This window comes from Geospiza fortis, unplaced genomic scaffold, assembly GCF_000277835.1.
Source record: "Geospiza fortis unplaced genomic scaffold, GeoFor_1.0 scaffold29, whole genome shotgun sequence".
Classification (NCBI taxonomy): Eukaryota; Metazoa; Chordata; class Aves; order Passeriformes; family Thraupidae; genus Geospiza; species Geospiza fortis.
This window is the reverse complement of record NW_005054349.1, coordinates 5,042,318-5,043,076: the sequence shown is the minus strand read 5'-3', so window position 1 is coordinate 5,043,076 and position 759 is coordinate 5,042,318. Positions and strand designations below refer to the sequence as shown.

At 61.3% G+C, this 759-nt stretch overlaps 1 protein-coding gene across 1 annotated transcript in view; it reads left to right on the top strand.

Moving 5' to 3' along the window:
* Positions 1–759, top strand: part of LOC102041457 (putative P2Y purinoceptor 10) — a 5,636-nt gene that overhangs the window by 3,672 nt on the left and 1,205 nt on the right. Inside the window, 1 exon segment of the mRNA XM_031058844.1 lies at positions 1–759. This exon segment is cut by the window's left edge and continues 16 nt beyond it; it is cut by the window's right edge and continues 1 nt beyond it. Coding sequence (XP_030914704.1) covers positions 1–759 — 759 coding nt within the window.

Below are 759 nucleotides of genomic sequence, written 5' to 3'. Positions count from 1 at the left end.
TAAGAGCAAAGCCGTCATCTTCATGATCAACCTGGCTGTGGCTGACCTGGCCCACGTCCTCTCACTGCCCCTGCGCACCTACTACTACATCAACCACACCTGGCCCTTTGGGAGCTTCCTGTGCCAGGTGTGCTTCTACCTGAAGTACCTCAACATGTACGCCAGCATCTGCTTCCTCAGCTGCATCAGCATCCAGCGGTACCTGTTCCTGCTGCACCCATTCCGAGCCAAGGGCTGGAAGCGCCGCTATGACGTGGCCATCAGCGCCCTGGTCTGGCTCTTGGTGGGGGCTGCCTGCCTGCCCCTCATCATTGTCAGGAGCCCAGCCCTGTCCAACTCCATCAACAGCTGCTTCTCGGACCTGGGTGTGAAGCAGCTCAGCCCTGGGGCCGCCATCACGCTGGTGACGGTGGCAGAGCTGTTTGGCTTCGTCATCCCCTTCGGCACCATCGCCTGGTGCACGTGGAGGATGTGGCATTCCCTGCGGGAGGGCCCCACGGCGCTGCAGGACGCTGGAGAGAAGCAGAAGGCCCTGAGGATGGTCCTCATGTGCGCTGCCGTCTTCTTCATCTGCTTCACCCCCTACCACATCAACTTCCCCTTCTTCATGATGGTGATCGAGAACGTCATCCGGGACTGCGCCCTGCACCGGAGCACGCTGCGCTTCCACCCCATCTCCCTGTGCCTGGCCAGCCTCAACTGCTGCCTGGACCCCGTCCTCTACTACTTCATGACCTCTGAGTTCCAGGCGCAGCTGCG